Source organism: Hyposmocoma kahamanoa, unplaced genomic scaffold (genome assembly GCF_003589595.1).
Source record: "Hyposmocoma kahamanoa isolate Upper Pololo Valley unplaced genomic scaffold, ASM358959v1 84, whole genome shotgun sequence".
NCBI lineage: Eukaryota > Metazoa > Arthropoda > Insecta > Lepidoptera > Cosmopterigidae > Hyposmocoma > Hyposmocoma kahamanoa.
This window is the reverse complement of record NW_020654229.1, coordinates 3,593,274-3,615,724: the sequence shown is the minus strand read 5'-3', so window position 1 is coordinate 3,615,724 and position 22,451 is coordinate 3,593,274. Positions and strand designations below refer to the sequence as shown.

General features: G+C 34.6%; 1 protein-coding gene across 2 annotated transcripts; it reads left to right on the top strand.

Moving 5' to 3' along the window:
• The first annotated feature begins 3,569 nt into the window (after positions 1-3,569).
• LOC113234480 (multiple coagulation factor deficiency protein 2 homolog) lies at positions 3,570-13,591 on the top strand. 2 transcript variants are annotated; one of them, XM_026469808.1, is made up of 8 exons: positions 3,570-3,688; positions 3,888-3,996; positions 4,524-4,538; positions 5,225-5,278; positions 7,254-7,404; positions 9,453-9,495; positions 12,078-12,226; positions 13,251-13,591. In XM_026469808.1, exons 2-8 carry the CDS (start codon positions 3,898-3,900, stop codon positions 13,433-13,435), a joined length of 696 nt encoding a protein of 231 aa, XP_026325593.1. In that variant the 5' UTR covers positions 3,570-3,688; positions 3,888-3,897; the 3' UTR covers positions 13,436-13,591. The 2 variants fall into 2 exon arrangements, with proteins under 2 accessions (XP_026325593.1, XP_026325594.1); XM_026469809.1 differs by lacking the exon at positions 4,524-4,538.
• Positions 13,592-22,451: the final 8,860 nt, after the last annotated feature.

The window sequence follows — 22,451 nt, the reverse complement described above, 5'->3', positions numbered from 1 at the left end:
AAAAAAGTAGGAGGTTATCAATTCGACTGTATTTTCTTTTCTTTTTTTTTGTATGTTGTTACGCGATAACTCCGGTATTTGTGAACCGATTTTCATGATTCTTTTTTTGTTGGAAAGGGGGTCCACAGTGGTCCCATTTCATTTTGAAGAAAATCATCCACCTTTAAGGGTGGCTGTTCACGCATGAAGATTCATTTTTAAAAATAGCGCCTAACTTTAATTTGGGAGCAATAGTTTTAATGGTTGATTTTGCTATTTCTCCAATTCAAGGCGTTTTTCTCTCGATATACTTTGAGTAGTGAGAACCGATTTTTATTATCGTAGTGGCGAACTAAGGGATATTTCAATAAAACTTAGCAAATAGACGTAATTCCACGTACTTTTGAGCTCGGTTTTTTTAGTACTCTGTACTGAGATTATTCTATCCTATTTTTTTAAATACATTCTAAACACAAATCTATATTCATTCAGCCAGTACTTCTACTCATAGAGTAGAGCCTAAACTACAGTATCCATTGAAATTGCACAATATACCCAAATCAGTGAACGGAATCACTCGGCCGTTCCCAATATATAATAATAATATTACATTTATTTACATTACATTACATTTATTTCAAGTGCCAATTGATTCCCTAAGTGTTAGTATATACAATGATGTGCACTTTTCTATTTTTAGTAAAAATTAAAATTTAATATATATTTGGACGCAATGTAGCCCACAACAGTGTCTATTAGAGGTCAATGTAAATGATCTTATATACACAAAAGGGTAAAAAAAATCTACAAAAAATTTAATTTGATAGTAGCAAAAAAAAAATTCTGTGGTGACAAAGACAAAATTTAAGTTTTGAATTTCCATCCATGTTGAGTATGGAAACTATACAGGATGGAGAAATTACTATTCGTATTAGGAAAAATAAAAGAATGTTTCTTTTAAAGTAAGATTAGCCATCTTAAGCATTAATGATAGTTCCCTACAAGTATCAATTTTTTTCCACCCTATATTATTATTCATTTATTGAGCATTGGCTATAGAGCAATAAGCTTAAACCGGTAACAAATAATTAAGAAAATCAAAATATAATAATACATACACTAAAAATGTTAATGAAAAAAAAACCAATTCTCCTAATTGCGAGTTATGTGGAGTAGTGGAAAGATGCATATCATTTGTTACTGGAATGTATCCGGTACGAACAATAGAGGGCGGCGTTGATGAGAGACCTGCAGGTCAACCGATCATCCGTAGGTGCTATAAATTGTATACTAAGCGCAATCCCCATATGAAATATACTAAAAAACTAAACTAAAAGGCTATACTAAAAGGCTGTTAGTATTTGTTGATTCGGCTCTCCAGCAGCGCCGCCCAGACATGTAAGCTATAGTTTAGGATACGATGAAGCTGGCATATACATTGTATAAAAGTTCCATTTTTACCATTTTTTTCCATCCTATATTTAATTGTAAAATTTTGCACGTGACAATATGCATAACTGTGAAAAACGAAAATAAGAAAGACTGCTGCAGTTTACTAGGGAATCTACATTCCGCCTAGTATTTTCTATATATCAGTTTATTATTCTGTATTTGTTGTCAGTAGAAAAAACGTCCGAAAACAATTGATGTTTTTTTTTATTAGAACCTGGAGTACCGGGATGCGGGAGTCTGGTATAAAGCCATTTTGGCCGATCTCCCAACAACTAGGTTATTCATAATTTTTGGCGGGAATTCTCTGGAGGTTCATTACTTCCGTATCACGAAATATCTCGGTAGATCGTATATGTTATCACAGTTTATTTTGCATCCATCGTGACGACCTATAATTACTATGTTTTTTAATTCCCAAAATGCTGAATTTGGTGAAATTAATTTTTAAAACATCTCAATGATCATTAAGGTGCGGAATTTTAGAGAATTAAATTCTTCCATTAAACAACACGAACAATGGTTTATGTCAAAATGACTGCCGTACTACAGCAATTATAGTTTTTCAAGTGCCATGATTTAGTTAATAAGATTGAACATTGAATGTACTTAGATTTTTTTAAGTAATCTTTTACTAAATAAATTTTCTATTTGATTTTTACTTTTTGAATTATTTATTTACCTATCGATCCTGTGCCCATTGTTGTTGTCCTTTCTATTGCCACTTATTTCCAATTCCTTCTCTATCTGTGCTTTTTTCGAGGCTGTCCCGTTAAACAGTCACTGGTAGCCATAGCTACCCTAAATTACAGTACCCTATTGGTGAACTGTTTTTCTATAAGTTTTTTTTTTTATTATTTATTAAGGCTTTGGCAAAGCCGTCAGCCTAAACATGAAGTTTAATTATGTTTCTGTAAATATGGCCGCCACAAAGAGGATAGGCAATTTGAGGCGGGGCGTGCTTGGATTGACTCGGGATTCCTTAGAAAACGGGCCGATACGGGTATTTTAGTTCGAGATTCGTATAATTTCGCGTTTTAATCTTCGATTAAGGCACAATAGCACTATCCTATTCCACTTTAAACTAGATTTCACAAAATAATTGAAAGTCAAAATAAAAACGACACTTTTCCCTCCAAAAGGTCCAGAGCGAATTCTTTTCTGTAAGCTTCTTTAAGCTTTTTTATAAACCTAACAAAGATTTTTTTTAATTTATTGAGACTGGCTAAGCCCTAAAAAACAATGACCTGTTTTTTGATTACAATTGAATTTGTCGGTACCATTTTGATTTATATAATAAAAGTTAGGCTATGTATCGCAATGAGCGGGCTTCGGCTGTAATATGACTGGGTGCGTTAAAAAAATGCATTTTAGGGACTTAATACACATTAAATTACTTTGTAGATATACGCAGGTTTGCTCACGATATTTTCCTTCACCGGAAAGCTCAAATTAAAATTTCACTTATAAATACCGAAAACTTAGAGGTGCGAGCCCGGAGTCGAACCCACGGCTCCCTGCTTGAGAGCGGTAAGCTCAGGGCCGTATTCCAGAACTCTACTCAATGCTCAGCAAGTCAGGATTTGAGTATGGTTTATGGCACTAGAAATCATACTCAAGTCCTTGCTATTAGGGTCGTATTTCCAGTGCTTGAAATCATACTCAAGTCTGCTCAAATCCAGACTTGAGCACTGAGTACAGTTCTGGAATACGACCCTCAAACCGTTAGGCTACCACGGCTGTCTTTTTATTTTTGTTGTGTACGTATTGTATTGTATGTTTATTTGGGGTTTGTTACGTGTTCTATATGATGGAAAGGTTCAATAATCAATTTAATTAATCGAATCGCGAAAGATCGACGTATCGATAGATCGAGTGACGTATTTGCGATGTGAAATTTATTTAAATTAAATAGAAATTTTCGTGAGTACTAGTGTCGCCATCTACGAACGGATAGCATAAGTAAGCGAAAGCTTATTACGGCATTGGCTGGAAGTAAATGGCAAAATAAGAACGTATGGAATCGAGACAAGTGGGTGTGTAAAGCAGATTGACATTATTTTCGTTTAAAAATCAAGTTTTCTTTTTTTTATCTTAACTGACTGACACGACAAAAGTCAAAATCTCTGACGTGTAATCATAGTTCCCATAATTTTGAAAACGTAGTCAATTTGTGGACTTGCTCGCTAATAATTTATCAAACCGGACGATTTGATAAGGATTTTAACCGATTAATGTCGACGTAGCTTACGTTTCGCAGGTAAAAGTGTTTTTCTTTTAATTTTTTCCACTTCAAAATCGCATTAACATGTTTGGTTAGAGTACGTGTAGAAAACTTTCTTTAAATTTAAATTTAGAAGTTTTTTTCCGAAGTACTTGTTTTTTTAAATATCAATTCGTTTTTAATGGTGTTGTGACAATCTTGTGCGTGTTTTGAGGAGATATTTTTTATTTTTCAGATATATAAAAATGTTCAAGTTTGTGTTATTTACTGCAATTTTGCAGTGCATACTTGCACAGCAGTATCAGCAAAAAGTTGCGCCTGGTGTGCCACCTCAAAACTACCAAGTAAGCAAATACATTGTTAATAATGATCACAGTCATTGAAACATTATAAAATAGTTAGTTTTTTCACTACTTGAAGAAGGCAAATCTTAGCCCTTATGTATAATATATCGTCCTTTAAGCGGCATATGGTACTAATCCCTGGCCACCAGAGAAGTAGACCCTCCAGCCAGAGAAGATGCTAAGAAAGATACTTTGTGGTTTTTGTGGTGTCGCCATCTCTATACCGGGTTCGAATACCGGATGGGTCAGTGTAGAAAGTAAGTTTTTAAATATCGGCAATCCACTTCAATTTGCTAAAGAAGGCAGTAGCAGGCGCAGTTGTCTCACTTTCCGACCGAGTCGACTGTCGAGTATGGTCTCAAACAACTACAAGTGTATACACTTGGTAGGTTGCTGCCTCCAACCTGTGGACCTTGTGTTTAAACGCATCATTATGTCCAAACTTGAATCTGTGATTTGCATGTGGAGATTTTAATTCTCTTGGTTTAAACAAGCATTTATTTAATTATTATGCATTTTGTTTCTAGGATGATGCAGGAATGGTATAGTATTAATTCTACCTTTTTTAAGCTCTTAAACAAAATCAAACAAATTACACAAAACAAGGCTTTGTTTGGGTTATGGAAAAAAGAACAAAAAGTGTGTTACTAAAAAGTTTTAAATATAATTTATGAAGTCACCATTTTTGTCGACATGGAATCATATTAACCCGTCATTTGTATTAGAGATAGAGACACACACACACACAAACACAGATGGTGTCCCTAATGATTTTGTTAAAAAAAGAAATTATAAATTTTTAATTTTTATTTTGTCAATTTTTTAATTTTTTTTTATTATTACTTAAACATTTCTATAAATTTAAAATAAAAAAATCAGACGAAGGTAGCTAGCTAGCTGCGCGTTAGAGACACTGTGTGGCTCTAGGACGGTACAGTATCAAAATCATTAAGGACACTGCTTGTCTTTAGGATGCGTGATCAGTTGAGTCAGACCTCAGAGAAACAGTTTTATGTCTATTTAATCATATCGAGAAAGCCTTGGTACGTTTCGCGTCGGCGGTAGGAGAGAAATGCGTCGTCTAACGACGAAACGTCTTTTTCACTCTAATTGCACAGACCTAATGATTTTTTTGACTGACTCAAGCGGAATTCGCGTTAATAAATGTAGTGACTCCCTTAAGATAAAAATTTTGAGATTTTATTTTATATCGATAAATTATTTACAGAACTACCAACCACCACCCCCGCCACCTCAACAGATGCCTCCACAACAGCAACAAGTAAGCTTTTCACTAGTTAGTGTATCTACCTATAAAGAGTGTCCCATGGTTACATGACACGGAGGGAAAGTAGTTTAAATATTGTTGATAGGATATTTCGATTCGTGGATTTCACTTTTTTCATGAACATTTTTTTGAAATTGTTTCTACAACCTCTGTGGCCGAGTGGTCTTGCACATTGCTTTACTAACTTTGGAATCAGAGTAATGTGTATAATATTGTAATTGTTTTGTCTAACATTTATTTCATAATTATTATATCACCGATGGGATTATGCAATAATTAAGAAAAAAGAACGGCAGATTCTACGCAAACGTTTGTTATTCTATCTGGAATAGTTAAGAATCTATACAACCTCAAATGGGTTTGGTTGATTCTGCATAATAGTGAGTGTTGAATCAATCATTTTATATATATATAGTAGAATTAAGAATTTACGCTATCTATTAGGTGGTGAGAAAACACGATTCCTAAAAAGTTTCACAATATAAAAAAACACAAACTTAGCTTGAAATTTACATATACGAACATTGACTCACAATTATATGGACGTCGGGTCCGCGCTAAAAAGTGTCCGCACTTGTAAGGCGCTAAAATCGTATACAGAGCGCGACACTCCGCTTTAGTCTTCATTTGTTCTACTGACAGCGCGATACTGCGATGACATTACAATTTAAATTTCGAATAGGTTGACTTGGGACATTTTTTTCGTGGTTTTTGTATTAGACCCGTCGTCCATTTATTTGTAAGTCAATGTATACGAAGTAAGTTACATATACTTTACATATACGAGTACCAATGATTTCTTCTTGTATCAACTGCACTCATCGAGTATATAACCAGAAATAGAGACGAAATGTCATTTAATTTGTTTGAAAACTATTCAGCCATATCATTACTGTGACAACTGCGCTCCGATTGGCCAGCCCGAATTCGAAACAATTGACGGGTGTCGTCAATTGTTTCACTTAAAATCGACCAGTTAACTTGAGCTTTGCTATAATGGGCGAAAATTGCAAAATTACATATTTAATATTTAATTACCAATGAAATTTGATTCCGTTTGTTTTGTAATTAGATGTTTTGCTGTTTTTCCCCACACCACCGAATGAAACAGTACGCCATTGTTAGAGATATTATCTTTATTACAATAAATACAGAATATTTTTGGAATACACGGAGACGTACACACAGGTCGGTTACTGGCGCTTCGATATTTCAGTGCCAACGAGAGTTGATGTTTATAAGTGTTGTATCACTGATGAGTTACCAGGAATGTGTGGTCTTTATTTCGTCACTATTTCTGGTTATATACTTAACTGCTACTGACATATATCAATGATTTTTTTAATATCAACAGAACTCAGAAACACATGTAGTATACGATATTTTCAAATGGCTCTAAAATTGTTTGTAAAAAAAAAATAATTCTGTAATAAAGGCCAGGCCACTCGAATCAAGCAAAATGAACCGTATTAGTACAGGAAAAGTATGTATTCGAGCTGAGGTAGTATCGACTTTTAAATGGAATATATATTTTTATGCAGTTGTTTGCACCTGTAGTAGCAGTGGAGCTCCTTTTGAAAGGGTTCGTCCAGGAAAGTACTGCCACCTTACCTATTTCTGCCGCCAAGCAGTAACCTCAGCATTACTGTGTTCCGGTTTTGAAGGGTAAGGGTGCTGGTGAAATTACAGGCACATGGGACTTGTCAACTTATGTCTCAGGGTGACAGGCGCAGTGGCAGTGCCTAAGTGGCACTTTAACGCTATGGACAGGTGTGTTTCTTAACATCAGGCGCAGAAGTTGTTCATCCTGTCACGTGATATCATAAAAAAAGCGTTCATGGGTTTAGTCACAACAGACGATCCCTTTCACAGCTTTGTAGAGAAAAAGATTATGTGACGTGGAGAGATATAATTTGAAAGATCTAAGATAATATTAAGCTTACAAAATAACATTTCTTTCACTCTTTAGCATCCTCAACAATACGCCCAACAACAGCAACAATATCAGCCGCCACCACCGCCCCAACAGCAACAGCAATATCAGCAGCAAGTGCCGGTTCAGCATCAGCAAGTTCAACAACCCGCGATGGGTGGTCACGATCCTCATGGACACCATCCCGGTAAGTCTGTAAAGTCAACCAGTTAAACAAAACTTACGGTTTAAACTTGGTCATCAACTACGTTTTAGTTGCGGACATACAGGAATAATACTTCCTTTTACAACACCCTTGAAAGAATGTGTCGGCTTTACAACGAGATTTGTATGAAAAACATAGATTTCGATATTTTTGATCCAAGATCCAGAGTATTTAAACAAGTAGCAAACAACTTGCACTTGTATAGATTTTCACCCGTTCCCTTGACGTTAGTACTAAGTAAATAAGTAAATTATTAGCAAATTTAACAGTACTTCTTTCTTGTTACTTTAGAATGATGTGTCGACATAAGTAGGGTTACAATCTAGTACAAAACTTTGTTAAATCATATTTTGTTTGTATCAATGTGATTTGATTGGTATCTGTTGTCCATATAATAAATAAATAAAAAATAACTGCTCCTTTGCTGTCACTTTCTAAGCGTGCCTACGGCTCCGGTACCTATCTGGAAAATAGGGAAGGTGCTGTACATGCACCTTTGGCGGCGCACCTAAGGCACTAGCCTCCTAAGAACCGGAAGTAGTCCGTGCAAACGGGCTGATCTGGGGTCAGAAACTGATTGAGTAGATCCCTGTGCGGGCTTGCTTGCATAGGCTATAGTGCCATTCCCTTATAACCAAGAGGTTAATTGGGAGGGTCACTATTAACAAAACTTACGTAGAAAAGATATGGGCGCTGTTCAAAGATCGTCAGTTCTTTTTCCAGTTAGTGTAACGGTTTTAGTCACAAAATGTATATTTATTTGACATCCACTTGTCCCACGGACGCATTACAATAATATGATAACCTTGATCTGATGCTGCGACCAGGACCGTCTTCAGGTTATCCAACTCACAGACTTTTTGGGGTACACAATGTTTTGTATCAGGGAGAAGGTAGGAAATATATAACGTACGCGATATATGCTACAATTGAGTTGTGTTTCCTGGTTCTATGTCATAATTTAAATTGTAGTGTACCTAGACAATCTCATTGCAAATAAATTATTTTGTATTTTTTAGAGGTTTATTATTAAAGATCATGGCCCCACCAAAGTATAAAAACTGTGTGTTTATATGAGTACTTTACAATGGTATGTGTCGCTTTATTGTGGGTACTGGGAATTATGGAATAAAAATAGTTATTTGTTATGCAAGGCTGCAAGGTTGTTGTTTGACGCTAGTGCTTGTATTGAAAGCTGAGCAAGCGAAGGAACGCAAGATTAAACCACGAGGGAAGAGGGTGGTTCAAAAATATAATCCTGAGCGTAGCGAGGGTTTCAAGACACGAGACACAAATAAACTTTGCTGCCGAGCGAAACACACAACTTTTCACCTCACTATAGCTAGGAAAATGTAGATGAAAGAAAAACAGTTGAACTATAACAAATTAAAACTAATCAACAAAATTAGTTATTGTTGTCAATTTAATGTCAACAGTAATAAGAATAAAATATGCCAACGGATTCATATTATATAAATTATGTACTACAAATCGCGTAGTTGAACGTGTTATTATGTTTTTTTTTCAGTCCATCGGCAAGTTCGAATTTCAAAAACCTTTTCCACGCTAGAGCGGAAAAAACGTTTTTGCGCACAGATTTCTAGTGAGAAAGATAGGCTTTCCGAGCTTAGGTTTAAAAGAAATTATATAAAAAATGTATATTATTCGTATTTATTTTCGATCACCCAGGGAACGATTTTGGTCTTATTCTTCTGCAACTGACCGCGCAGCGGTGATGATATTTATTTTAACAAAAAGTCTAATATCCTAATTAGATTTTTCACACAATTAAAAAAAATGTTAACCCCGTACCTACATTTTAATTTTTTTAACATAAAATAAAAAGTGGTTTATAACTGCATAATTAAAAACTAATGTGCTTATAGTGGTGGTCAGATTATGGTCCCAATCGTTTTAAATAGAAACGTTTTAAATAGAATTGTTTATATGTTTTATCCCAATTTGTTTTGGTTATCATTTCGTCATATTTAAACCAAAGTTACCAAATAAACTATTTCTTTCTTTCACAGACCCACAATTGCTGAATCCTGCCAACATTGCTTCTGAAAGAGAGTAAGATACTCAAATTAATATTATAACAACAAAAGTACGTACAGTACAGTACACTACAAGTATTCCGTGGTTTACACCAAAATGGAAACAATTACAATTCAATATAAAAAAATCAAGTTTTTCACAGCTTTCAAAAAGTATTTTCACATTATGTTATACATAACTGAGCTGTAGATTAAGTAACTTCACGATATCGGTGGGCTTACGGCTTGCACGGATGCTAAATGAGAAGACGAAATTAATGAGCTTTTCTAAATTGGTTCTGCAGCTTGATTTTGATTGCCTCTCCCGATCGGAAACTGCGTCTTTTCCGAGTCGAGGCGCATAATTGCGATTCACAACTGGCCGATCGGAAACTTTGACATTTCTAATCGGAACAATAGTTGATTTAACTTACAAATTAAAAAGATATAGTAGGAATCAGCTTTATCTTCTCGCTTGGAAACCCATCTGATTTCGAGACTACCCGATTAGTTCGATTCCGATTTGAATGAAAATCAGCATGCCTGTCATGTGGTTCTGGGCAGTGAATTCCGTTGCTCCGGTATTCATAGTACAGGAATGTCCTTTTTTTATAATACTAAGTGACGGGCCGAACATGTCGTGCTAGTTATGAAAGAGACTTAGTCTTTTAAGGCTTTTTAAAAAACCTCGACTAATTTTTAACGCCTGACTACTAGTCTAGTCTTTTAACCCTCAAGTCTTGAGTCATAAGGCTAAAACTGAAGACTAATTCGAGTCGAAGTCTTTTAATCCTATGAAGCTTAAAAGACTTATAGGACTAAAACGACTAAAACGACTGGCGCCTCATGGCCTCGGGAGTCGCGAGTCAAAAGCCGTATGGCGTGATTTTATAGATATTAACAAGGTATTTATTTTACGATTTTTGTTATAAGTAAATAAACGTGATTATTTTCTACATACTACTTGCCTAAGCTACTTGCGTCATTTTCATTTATAACATTCGAGTTTAATAAGATATAAAATAGGTATAAGTCCATTGCAAACAACTCGAGTCGTTTAAGTCTTTCAAGTTGTTCAAGTTATTTAAGTCTTTGATATAACGATTTTTTATAACTACTGAGTCTTATTAATAAAAACTCGAACCTCCAGTCTTAATTTTAGAGTCGAGTCCAGTAAAATGGACTCGAGTCGTTATAAAACGCCTTAAAAGACTGAGTCTCTTCATTGCTATGTCGTGTGCCTGGTGGTAAGCGACACGCGATCCTTAACAGTTGCAGTGGCACTCAGAGCTTTAAATCGCAAAAATCACAAAGCACTGCCACTGTGCCTGTCACTCTGAGACATAAGTTGACAAGTCCCATGTGCCTGTGATTTCACCAGCGCCCTTACCGATTGAATTAAAGTAGGTTTTATTACTTATGAATAACGTGGAAACATAATTGATAAACATTTTTTATTGTTAAAACATGTAGAAACTCCGTCATGGAGAAGATTGACATGCTTTTCGCCGTTTTTTTTAATCCATCTGACGCTTTAACTCGTCATCCGTCGTCATCGAGTATATAATCAGAAATAGAGACGAACGGACCAAGGCCCAATAAGGGCTAGGGCTAAGGGCCATCCGTCCCTGGCAACTCATCAGGCAAATGGACCTTATTTCACTTTTAAATATCAACTCTCGTTTGCGCTGAAATCGCAAATTAGAAAACTGAAATAGTACAGCGCCAACAGAACATGTAGGAAAAACAGCACAACATCTTATTACGAAACAAACGGAATCACATTTCATCGGTAATTAAATATTAAATATGTAATTTTTCAATTGTCGTCCGTTTTTGCTATAACGGCTCAAGTTAAATTAGTCGATTTGAAGTGAAACAATTGACGACACCCGTCAATTGTTTCGAATTCGGGCTAGCCAATCGGAGTGCAGTTGTCACCCTAATGATTAGGCAAAATAGTTTTCAAACAAATTAAAATTACATTTCATCTCTATTTCTGGTTATATATTCGACGTCTTTCGTAAAGACATATGGTGTAGAGTGACAAGAAAAGATAAGAAATGAGTACAAGAAGTTTGAAAGTGGCGCCAAGGACGGAAAAGATGATGCGTAATAGGTTAGCGTGGTATGGACATGTCATGCGGAGGGATGAATGTCATGTGGCGAGAAGAGTGTTAGGTGCGAATGTGGGGGGATATAAGGGGAAAGGAAGGCCAAAGAAAAGAAAAAATGCATTGCGTGAAAGATAACATGGATAAAAAAGGTGTGAGTATGGAAATGACGGCTCGTAGGCTCCCCTGTGGAAGAAAAATACATGAAGACACGTGGTGTCCCTGCTGATTTTGGTACTATGGTGTCCTAGAGGCATGCGGTGTCATTAACTCACAGCTATGTTTTCATCCACCATTTTTAATTTTTTTTTAATTTCATTTAAAATTCGTAAAAATAAATTTCCAAAAGCGCTAAAGACACCGTGTGTCTCTAGAACGCGAGGCACGTTTAAAGCGTTTGACGTTTCAAAAGTGAAATTCACTGTTTATTATTTCTCAATTTATTAAATAGAAGCAGCCTTATTAAACTTACATTTATTATAAAAAAAAACGTTTTGTCACACAGGCATATAAAAGAACATATGGACGTGCCAATCGACACTTCTAAGATGTCCGAACAAGAACTACAGTTCCACTATTTCAAAATGCATGACAACGACAATAACAACAAATTGGACGGATGTGAACTTATAAAATCTTTAATACATTGGCATGGTAAGTGATGTTTTTTTAATTTTAATAAATTTTGTAGCTTAGGAAGGTACGATAGTTTCCGTTACGTTTAGTTTTTTCTGGTATTTTATCTATTTAATCTTCTCTGCAAAAATCACGTAATTGTAAATCTACGTTTTGTTATGTTTGGAGTTCAGATTAGATTCTGATAATTTAGTTTTTATTAACTGTTTGGACACGTTTCCGTTATACTCATAACAATTTTTATGAAGAATATTAACACTATCTCGCCGATTACTGCATATACCTACAATTTTAATACATTTATTTTGAAACTAATTTACATAACGTTCATTGAAAAAATATGAAGCCGATTTTTTTGAGGCGACAATTATTTTTTTTGCAATGGCCTTGGCTGTTGAGTTTTGACCAGACGACCAGGTAGAAAAGGATATCGGTTGTGATTTTATTTATTATTTTGTTTTAATGTCATAATTGCTTTCATTCGGTCTTGGGTTGGAAGGGATATTTGAAAAATGTTTGTAATTTTTGTTGACTTTTTTTAAAATTTTCATGGCTATGGAATATGTTTTGTCCATTCCCATGGGTTTTTCGGAATGTTTTCTTACATTTTTTTTTCCATTAATTCTTTACCATAATTAAGACTGTTTTTTAACTATGTTGTTCTGTTCGACTCAAATGGACCTATTATACAATTTTGATGAAAATAATTATCTACACAATTCCATTAAAAAATTCATATTTTTTGTTTTGACGTAAATTATTAATTTAGCTGCAAGTCCTTGAGTGTTGTATGAACGAGTTGCTGCCCCTGATTGTCAAAACAAATATAGAGGCTAGATTTTTTAAATAATTATTTAAAAAAATGTCATGAAACATTCTGATCATAAACAAGGCTTTTTGTGTCTTTTTTTAACTACGCAAAGTTTTTATCATAATAAACCGCCATTCATGAAAGCTTTTTAAAAAAAGACAGCAAACTGTTGCATCGGGCGTGATTTCACATTGCTTTTTCATTTCTTTTTTCGGTGTTCCCCATCACTAGAGCAAAGTCATAAACAGCCCCAACAAGGTCAGGCGCCGGTTGGAGAGAAGATTTTTGGCGACGACGAGTTAGTCAACCTAATAGATCCAATACTGAATATGGACGACCACAATAGGGATGGTTACATTGATTATCCTGAATTTGTGCGAGCACAACAGAAAAGCCGACAGGATAACAACAAATAATATTAGTATTATGTTAAAATGTTCATTTGAATACCAACTAACTTATTTAGGGGATTTTAAGTCACAATTTCTTTTATTATAATTATTAATCCATAGATCGAACACTTAGAAAAAATTCCTTCCGAGCGGATTCGAACCGACATGTTCGATCTTTGTATTAATAATTATAACAAACTAGTGGAGTAATTTCACAAAAAAATAATTGAATATCACGATAGTGAAACATTGTGACATTCAATAAAAAAATATTTTCTTTTATTTTCATAAAATATGGTTACACTACTTACCAAAACTTTGTCTTGCTATTTATTTCTTTACCTAATAAGAAGACCAACAATTTACTACCATAGTATAATAAGATATGTATGGTAACCAGAGATGGGCAGTGGATTAAAACCGAACCTACCCGCCCGGGTTTTAATCGTGAGCAGAAAGGGCTAGTACGGAATTTGCTATAATTCCATAATTGATGACATGAAAAAAAAACTTTATAAAAACCTTCGACAGCTCGTGGAGAGCTACTGGATAGGTGAGCCCGAAAGTAAAAGGACGGGAAGCCGTGCTATCACCAACTTTTAAATCCGAAAGGCTCGTATTGCTTCACCTTCTTCATGTGCAACCACCGTGTAAAAACTTGCGCACACTTAATGCCGGCCGGAGATGTGGATAGTTAAATAAAAATGTTTGATGATGAAATTTGAGACGGAGATTTTTCAGTTGGAATGTTAACGTCACACAATTATTTTTTATTTCACTGGCAATTAATGCGGCTTTGGCGTAGCAGGGATTGGGATGGGAAAGGAAAAGGAGATGCGAGATTAGACATAAACTATCTGGCGTTGCCATTTTATTACAGTCAGTGCAAAAAATCATTCGCGTCATGTGGCGAATGAAGCTTCATACTTGACATTGTGTTTTAATTAGGTTGAGTGTTAATTATTTGACAGTAATTGTTTTTGAGAGTAGAACCCATCGAGTATATAACCAGAAATAGAGACGAAATGTCATTTAATTTGTTTGAAAACCATTCTGCCATGTCGTTACTGAGACAACTGCGCTACCATTAGCCAGCCCGAATTCAAAACAATTGACGGGTGTCGTCAATTGTTTCACTTCAAATCGACCAGTTAGCTTGAGCTTTGCTATAATGGACGAAAATTGCAAAATTACATATTTAATTACCGATGAAATGTTATTCAGTTTGTTTTGTAATTAGATGTTTTGCTGTTATTCCCCACAGCACCGAATGAAACAGCACGCCATTGTTAGAGATATTATCTTTATTACAATAAATACAGAACATTTTTGGAATATACAGAGACGTACACAGGTCAGTTGATGTTTATAAGTGATGTATCACTGATGAGTTACCAGTAATTTATGACTCGTATTTCGTCTCTATTTCTGGTTATATACTCGATAGTAGAACCCCTGCTACGTTTTTACGGAGTTACCATTATTGTCTTACTGTACTATGATAGTAGGCACTGCCTCATTTCACTGGTTTTTTTTTAATAGAAAAGTGAAAGATCTCCTATCGTGCTTCCATTCGAAATACCTAGTCCTTTTCCGTCCTATTTAAGACTAAACTTCACAGTTCTTACTAGGAATTTTAATTTAACTAGTTCTATTTAAAACCTTAGTAAATAACCCCTTAAAAAGCTAGTTGTTATTTAAAAATATTATGTACGTACTTGGGTTTATAGTTGCGAGTCTTTTCATAATTTTCACTTTTGTAATATCGTCTCTGGAGACTGATGGTCGTATTCCAGAACTCTACTCAATGCTCAAGTCAAGACTTGAGTATGATTTAAAGCACTAGAAATCATACTCAAGTCCTTGTCTTTAGGGTCGTATTTCCAGTGCTTGAAATCATACTCAAGTCTGCTCAAGTCCTGACTTGAGCATTGAGTAGAGTTCTGGAATACGACCCTGAGAAGCGACCTTGAAACTGCAGTCGTGAAACGAACGAAAAAGCAAGCTAAAGTGGTATAGGCAAGAGCCCGTCATACTTGACACTTTGTATTTTGGACCGTTCCTATCGTAAGCGTCATAGAGTTGGATTTAAATCTTAAGTGTCAAGCTTGACGTGCTCTTGACCATGTACCTTTTTAATGGATATAAGACTTCTTATAGTTAATTTAATTAATACAATTTCTACGCTAAAATAAAAACGGATTTTTGTATTCATAATCGTAACAAAACTAGTTCAGTTGTTTCACAAAGAAAAACTCATTAAATACATTTGATCTAATAGCATCTGCGTCAGTTGTCATACCTGTAAAGGTATCGACTGCGGTGAGAAAGTTATTCAAAAATCTCTCAGTAGATGTCACTAGCGGCGACGAATGCCTAAAGACAAAGGAGGATTTCGATGACTCGGTAACTGGATCCGTGGTTCAGATGGTTGGAGCAATGCTACGGTGCAGCATGGTCGTGAGTTCAAGTCCCACCGGGTCGGTGAAATTTTTCAGTGTGTTTCATCATTGTATACATAATCATAACAAAATTAGTGGAGTTATTTTACAAAAAAATCTCGTTAAAAATGGAAGTAAATAAATTTGATACAGCGCGAACCTAGTGGAGGTTAAATTGCAAAATAGCTGCGCTTGTGTAGAATATTTTTTTCATGCAGTTCATTTTTCCCACCTTCCTCTTCTCATAAAATTAACAAAATAAATAACACAAGCGCTGTTAGGATCACAGATACTACCACCAAAAATATACCCGACATGTTTCAACCTCTCTCCGAGGCATCAGGAGGTAGAGTGACCTCCATCTCACCTGACAATCTAAGTGCCAATGCACTGTTGACAATGCGCAGTTGTATTGTCTAATAAAAAAAGGTAATACTTTGATTTTTTTTCGCACATTATAAGCTACTAAAGCAGATGTTGCAAAAGAAACACTACTGCAGTCCGTGTGGCGTGATCAATTGTATTCGTACATTAGTTGACAATTGCGGCAGCGCTCGCCGCCGCGGTTTCAAGTAACGCCGCTACCGTGGTTCGTGTATGAAAGTGTATAAAAAAATGCAAGAGCGACTAGAACTGCGGCGCCGTGTGTAATCAGCCTAACGCGATGAAAAGTAATCATCCATTAATATTCCGATATAACGCAATTATTTAACATCTGTGTCTTGCCCTGGTGACATATTCTAATATACGAATGAATATTTGAATATCTAATAATGTAGTGTGACACGCGTAAAGTGTCACGAATTGACACGAAGGTCTTTAGCGTAAAATCAGTTCGAAAACATTTTATAATAAAATATGCCATGTTATGAAATGATGTCGTCGTAAAAACTCCAGTGCCCTGAAATGCATTACAAACGCAGCATTTTAAAAATCAAGCCCCTTGTATAAGCTTGTCAGTTGTTATTGGTGTGAGTTAGCCCAGGGGTACCTACTGTACCTAATGCCGCCAAGCAGTATATACTGCGTTTCGGATTTGAAGAGTGCTGTTGAAACTACATGTCAATTTAAATCTCAGGCTGACGGGTGCATAATGCCACTCAGATCTTTGCGATTTAAAGCTCTGAGTGACACTGTAATTGTTACAGGTAGCTGTGTCTCTTACCACCTAGTTCACTACTTGTTCGTCCCGATTGTACATAGTATTTTATTCCATAGTATTTTATATAACAGCAAAGAAAACCTTAACGATAAAAAGCGTATCGGGAAAATTCGAAATCCTACTTGAATTTACTTATAAAGCTCAATTTACATCGCTGCGGATCGGAATGGAAGTGGAGTGTGGTTGGTTCAAATAACAAGTATGAAGCTTCATTCGCATCGTGCTTCTTTTAATTTGATCGAATTTTATTTATTTCATTAGTTCTCCTTTCGATGTGATATCGGACGAACAACGGAAATAGACCCCTAGATACCAGTAAAAAAAATAGATCGCGCGATTTCGGAGATTTTTCGCGTGAGTTCGGGAATTCGTATGACTACCGTCTCGTATCTAGTTTGTAGGTAATACAATTGAGATAAATATATATATATACTATGTACAATTTCCTTTAACCAGAAGCTAGTAACTTTAAACCCACGTAAGTATGTCTGCCCTCCTTGGCGTAACTAACGCATTTGCGTTTTAGTAACTTTCGAGATATTGACACCTAAAGTACAGATTACATAATAGTTACTACGTAACAAATACATCGCTCAAAAAAAATCGAAAATATTTACGCTCTATAAGCCTACTAAATCTGACTAATGACACCAGGCGCTCACTACGAGGAAAAAGGACGTTGCCCGATGTATGCACTCGTGCGGAATCGAATGTTCATATATGAAAGACTTGTACGAGCGCTTGTGCCGACGTCGGTACACCCAGCGGTAGGCACTTATCGCGTAATCTTGAGCGAGTGATGGAGCCCTGCCTACAGTTTTATTATCCTCTAAAAAAATGTCAACAACGTTGATTTTGCTTAACAATAAAATTGAAATTACGTAAGATATAAAAAACCAATTAAAAGGGGTTGAAGATCTACTAAAAATGTCGATAACGTTAGTTATGATAAGGATGGTAGATTGATTTGTTAACGTGCTGCATTCCGAAATACATTGTTAAATCGTAAGTAGTTATTCTAAACTTTATATTTACAAAATTAAACTAATATTTTTGCCGCCGTTATTTGAAAGGGCGCTTGTGACAAAAACTCAAAACCAAGAAAATAATGTTTAAAGGAATGAAATTAAAAAATATATAGAAATACAAATAGAAACCATTCATTGCAATGTCACATTATAAAAAAGGCACAAAAAAAAACTAATGTAAATAAAAACAGAAATAACAATAAAATACAACGTAACAACATTCAAACAACAAGTTGTACTATATTACAAAATACTATGCTGACATGTGTGCGACTGTGGCGTATGCACAAAAGGTCCCATTCAGCTAAATTCGCAACCAAGACTAGGCTGTGACGCTGGTTTTCAATGGGCCCTAGCCGAATGACTGACGGACGTTCCTATATTTACTTTTCTCTTGTGGTTAATTCATATATTAGGTGTCGGCCTTTTTAAAAAAAATGTCACATGCTCCCTTTCAATTAATGGCGGCGGATATTGTACTGTACACACAACCACACTGTCATATTTCGATATTACAAATGAAAACTTTGTATTTACAACTTTTCAATTTTCAATAGTGAATACCTGTCATATTTGTAACTACGATCCTTCGTGACTCTGTACACTGATGGGTAAATAATTGGTCGCTTAGTATCCTTTTGAGTGCCAAAGAACCCATACAGGGAAATCGTAAATAGCCCAGATTGCCAGGTGCCCGTTGAGGGTTTTGATTTTATTAAATTTTTTCTATGTTTCAGCAAAGAACAACTATAGTTTTTCGTACCTTTAGCAACAAAAAATAGCTTAAATCGAGATTTTGAATTCTGATTCGCAGGTTAATTTCCTGCCATTTTTTTTTGTTGGCAATATTCTGGGTGTCAAATATTAGGGAGGCAACTGAAAGGTTCTCTAAGTTCTAATCTTCGGAGCCGTTCTAATTTTACGAAAACTACCAATTAGAATTAGGTACTTACTTCTGAAAAACTAATCCGTTAATACGTAACATGAAATATTAACCTTACTTGTATACATGTAAAGTAAGTTTTTATTTGGATTGAAATTTCTTTTTTTTATCAGAATCAGTAGGAGACGTAACGGGTTAACCTTAACTTTCTCAACCATTATCTACCTAGTCCTGAGTGTAAGTCTCTTCCAATGCTCACCCCAGTCTTCCTCTTCCAAGTTTTCCTTGACACGTTGACAACCTTCGGTTGCCTTCTCTGGGGTCAATCCTTCCTTCCACCCCTTTTAATATTATGGTCTTGTCTACGACATGTATGGCTTACCTTGGCTATGTCGATCAGAATCGTTCTTCTCCGAATGCCTGCCTTCCTGAACCAATGTGGGAGATTCTCAACATAACCCGTTCCCATAGCTCTGTAGGTGACCTGTCCTACCGTGTCGAACCAAAACATTGTAATATAAAAAACAACATTTTGAGAAAAAACTGCGTTAATATTTCACGTTTTCAGATTTAAAGGACTTTTTCAGATTTTTGTAATTTTTGATGTTAAAAACACTTTAACTTGCCTTATACATAATATACTAAATCTATCTATTCAGCCATTACAATTTTACTTAGGAAAATAAGCTTTTCTATTGAAAAAATAATAATTTAATTTTGTCCTTGATAACAGTAAAGATTCATGTGGTTATGAAATTACAACGTGTGTTCTATTGGTTAGTCACGATAGTGTCGCTCAAGTGGCTTTTGCGCTGTCTTGACCGTGTTCGTTACTCGGGTCCATAGGTTAATCAAATATTAGCCGTATGTCTAAACCGGTAAGGTACATTTTTAATTGCAGCCGTGAACTCCGAAGCTTAGGCCTCAGAAAATAGTGTTGTAAAACTAGTGTAATTTTGTAAATGTAAGCTATATATACAATTGAGATCTGTCATTAAAGGGTAAATAATTATAACTCTTAGATATTGTATAAATTGAAAAAAAAAGTAACTATTTTTTAATATTCTGCTACCGCCAGTTGAAAGGGCGCTTGTGACAAAAACTCAAAACAGAAAAAATAAGGATTAAGGAAAAAAAATCGACTTTTCTCTTGCGGTAACTTCATGCCTTATCCACCTAGGAAAAAATAAAAAATGTCTCAGATCGGCCTTTTTTTACTGATCATGTCAGTATACATAATATTTTTTAACCGACTTCAAAAAAGGAGGTTCGCAATTCGACTGTTTTTTTTTGTATGTACATATATTATGCGATAACTCAACAATTTTTTGATTTGACGAAAAACAAACCGATTTTGATGATTGTTTTGTTATATTAAAGAGGGTACCTCAGATGTGGTCCACCTCTAAGGGTGGCAAACTAGGGGATGAATGACTTTTGAGGTCGGTTTTTTTAGTACTCTGTACTGTTTTTTTTTTTAAAACAATTGAACCCTTTGAGCTAACGGCGGCAGTATTGTTCAAAGCAATTGAAATTAAAAAAAAATTTTCGTTCTTTTTGTTGTCAAAAGAAATGAAAAATTAATACAGTCGTTAGATTGTCGTCATTGCTACATATTAAAAGAAATTATTATTTTTTGGATCTGAAATCGCATTTTTTTTTAAATAAATAAACATTTCGGGATCTGTGCTGACTGATGGTTGTTACCTCATTTGAAAATACCAATAAACGCGACTTTGGATCTAAAAAAATATTTTCATTTCTAATACTGTTTTTTTAAATATTGTAATTAAACTTGAATCTAGAACAGTCTCGTGTGAAATTTGGAAATTGGCGATTGTTTTGTAAATTTTGTATGCAATTTCCAGAAGCCCTAGAAGAAAATTTGTTAATTAATAAGCGAGTTAGTTTCTCAATCATTGTAAGGAAACAGGTATAATAATCCACATAGTGGATGTAAATTAAATGAAAAAGAAAATTTATTTTTTATTTATTTCGTAACATTACCTACGCACACTTACAACTTATCTTGTAGATGGCAAAACGTGAAATTACGGTTTTCGCCATTATCACATATTGAAATATAACAATTATTTTTCGGATCTACTATAATATATCGCACTGCTATTACAATAGTGTTGTAACTCAAAATATGTGAAATTCACAATTATACTATTTCTGAACGTAAAATTTGATTCTCAGCACGCCAATAAAACCGTCGCTAAAATGTTCTAAGAAACAATTAAAATAAATCTATTTAACTCAAAATGAGACAAAATTTTTGCGAACTAGTTCTGGATAAAACAGTCTCAATAAATATGTTTCTAAAAATATTAAGTTGTTTTTTCCTTTTATTTGACAAGTAGGAAATTGTTTAGACGTCTGTAATAAATGAACTTTTACCGATTCATAAATATTAATAATATTTCGTTGGAAGTGAATAATTCGTTTTTCATCGATTCTGAAAAAAATACACTTTTTGAGTTGATACACTATTGTATTAACAGTTCCCAAGGTCACGTTAGTTGGTTACTAAAAACAAATATACTCGATAGATCCGAAAAAAATTGTTGCATTCTCATTTTGAAATTGTTATTGGCCCATTTTGCACAAATGGACAAAGTTAAAATTATGACGTAATAAAACTACTTTATATTGTTCCATTTAGACTCTCGTGCTCAATGTCGCACATGAAAGTAAATACTGTCATAACTCAAAGTTGTGGTATTGAGAAGACACGATTTTTGAGAGTTCATAAAATGACTGAATGGAACCAATAAATTTGAAGAAAGGGCGAAAGCGCCATTTCGAAAAATATTTCAAGGAAGCATGTCTTTTTTAAGCAAGTTTTTCACGACTGTTTTAAAATATTGGAGTCCTGTTCTACATTCAATTTTAAAATTTAAACTTAATTAAAACCAAAATTGAATTTTAAAATAGGACGTAAATATTTTAAAACGGTCCTGAAAAACTAAAACATGCTCCGCTGAAAAATTTTTCGAAATGTCGCTTTCGCCCTTTCTGCGAAACTCCGACGATATATTCTCGTATATAAATGGATAACTAAATTTAATGTATAAATAAAACTAATCGCATTATTTGCAATAAGATCCATTCAGTATTTTTTGGATTTTCAAATTGGTTTTCTTCCATACTTTTGAGTTACGATATTATTTGGTTTCATATGCGATGTGATGTCTAAAAATTGGTTGTATAATGTTTTTTAATGTAAAAAACAATAAGAGGTTGTTTAATAAACTAATATACTCAAGAGAGATTCCACGTTAAAATCAGATTTATTTTCTCTTGCATACTTTTGTATTTATAAGAAAAAAAAAACATGTTTTGTCCATTTTCTGTATTCCATATTGTACAGAAATAACACATTTATGTATGTATACAAGTAAATACTTTATTGTACCACAAAGCAAATTATAAATTTTAAGAATAAATTTAATAAAATATTAGTGTACAAAGGCGAGCTTATCCCATAAAGGGATTTCTTCCAGGTAACATTAAAAAAAAT